The 1,888-nt window shown below is 63.6% G+C and overlaps 1 protein-coding gene across 1 annotated transcript; it reads right to left on the bottom strand.

The window, feature by feature from the left end:
• Positions 1-378: 378 nt before the first annotated feature.
• Positions 379-1,071, bottom strand: LOC113561857. Its single transcript, XM_026969275.1, has one exon. The coding sequence runs from the start codon at positions 1,069-1,071 to the stop codon at positions 379-381; it is 693 nt and encodes a 230-aa protein (XP_026825076.1).
• Positions 1,072-1,888: the final 817 nt, after the last annotated feature.

A 1,888-nucleotide genomic window follows, 5' to 3' on the forward strand; every position in this document is an offset into this window, starting at 1 on the left:
TCGCCCCACTCTGTGGAGCGCGCATTAAAATCGCCGGCCACGAGGAGCTTACGGTGCGAGGACACGCGCACGACGTCCCCGAGCAACGACAAGAACCGCTCGAATTCGCGCAAGGGCCTGTTGGGTGAAAAATAACACCCGACAAGCAAGAGGTCATCGGACCTCCGCCGCCACAAACCGTTTCCCCTATTTCGCGGCGTCCAGAGCACGCAACCGACTCGGACGAGCGCAAAAAACAACGCGCACGTGTCATCGAGGCTGGTGACCCACGTCCCGGCCCCAGCCGCCCGATACGGTTCCGCGAACAGAGCGATGGGAACTCCGCGTTCCGCCATCGTTTGAAAGGCCAGATCTTGGGCCGCGCGTGAATGATTGCAGTTAAACTGCAGAATGTCCATTTAGCGGGCTGGACGGGAACCGGCAGGCGGGCAGCTCTCCGACCCCCCCTCGCGCGTCGGCCACGACTGGCTGACACTGCGCGCTACCGACGCGATGCTCCGCGGGCAATCCGGCTTCGCGGCAAAGGATGCAACTCGGTGTTGCAGCTTTGCAATCCGTGGCTCTATGACCCGGCTGACTACACCTAAAGCACACGGCCGTGCGATCGGGCCGTGTGCAGCCCCGCGCAACGTGGCCGACCTCCAGACAATGAAAGCAGCGTAACGGCTTTGCCCTCATTAGTTCTGCGCGCACGAGCATCCAACCAAGGCGCACCTTGCCCTGGTTGGACACCTTAATCGCAGCCGCCAACGGGCACTGCGCCCACACGATTCCGAGACCGTTGCGCAGTGGCTTGATGACACCCACGCGAACTTCATCTACCGGACACTCGCCGATCTGCGCAATAACATTCGCGACCTCCCCTGACGTCACCGATTCGTCCAACCCAACGAATCGGAGTTCGGCCATCTTGACGGGGCGACGGACGCTGGCGCCGTCCCGCAGCATCTCACGGAGATGTCCAGCCAACGCGTCGGCCTTCGTTTTATTTTCCGGGCCGCCTACCTCTATTAATAGCGCGCCGGTATTGGTATACCGCACTCGCGTCTTGTCCAGACCGATGTCTGGCATCTGCGCCTTGGCCTTCGTCAACGTTTCGGCGTACGAAGGCCCATGGTCCGCGCGCGTGACCGTAACCACGGAGGTACGCGGGGGCGACGACGATCGCGGGAGGCACGTTGCGGCGCGGCCGGAGGGGCCTGCTGCCACGGCCGGTGGGGATCGACGGGTCCCCGAACGGACGCGGGCGGGTGCGGCTGACTCGCTGGGCGGCGAGCAGCCCCCGCATACGTGGGGGGCAGATCATAACGATGATCATAATCGTCAGGTCGCGGGGCTCCCTCACGGACGGGAGGAGGCCGTACACGAGGCGCAGACAGCACGGGATACGCGCGATCGTACGCTACACTAGTACCCGAAGCCGGGTCATCGTACGCGTAGTATGGATCAGCCGCGTATCTAGCGGACGGATCCACATTATACGAATCGCGGTAACGACCGCGCGACACACTTCTGGACGCCTGTCGACGTCCGCGACTAACGCTGCGCGACGCACTACGATTGCGCGGGCCCAATACACCCTGTTGACGCAACGCCGCCATAACCGTTTGGACAACGGTGTCCGTGACGGTCTGGACATCGATAGGGGGAGTCGCTTGCTCAACGCGAGCAGGGCGACTATCGTCGCGCGCACGGGCCGGTGGGTCCGGTCGTACTATAGTAACGCGGGGGCCAGGCTCATTGGCAGTGATACGCGGCTGTGGCCTCATCGGAGGAGCCACGGGCGTCGGCGGCGGCATAGCCACCTTCGCCATCGCCTCGTCATACGCACGGCGCAGACCAGCGTTCGACTCGCGGAGAGCGGTAACTTCGCGCTGCATGGAGGTCG

Source organism: Ooceraea biroi, chromosome 4, assembly GCF_003672135.1.
Source record: "Ooceraea biroi isolate clonal line C1 chromosome 4, Obir_v5.4, whole genome shotgun sequence".
NCBI lineage: Eukaryota > Metazoa > Arthropoda > Insecta > Hymenoptera > Formicidae > Ooceraea > Ooceraea biroi.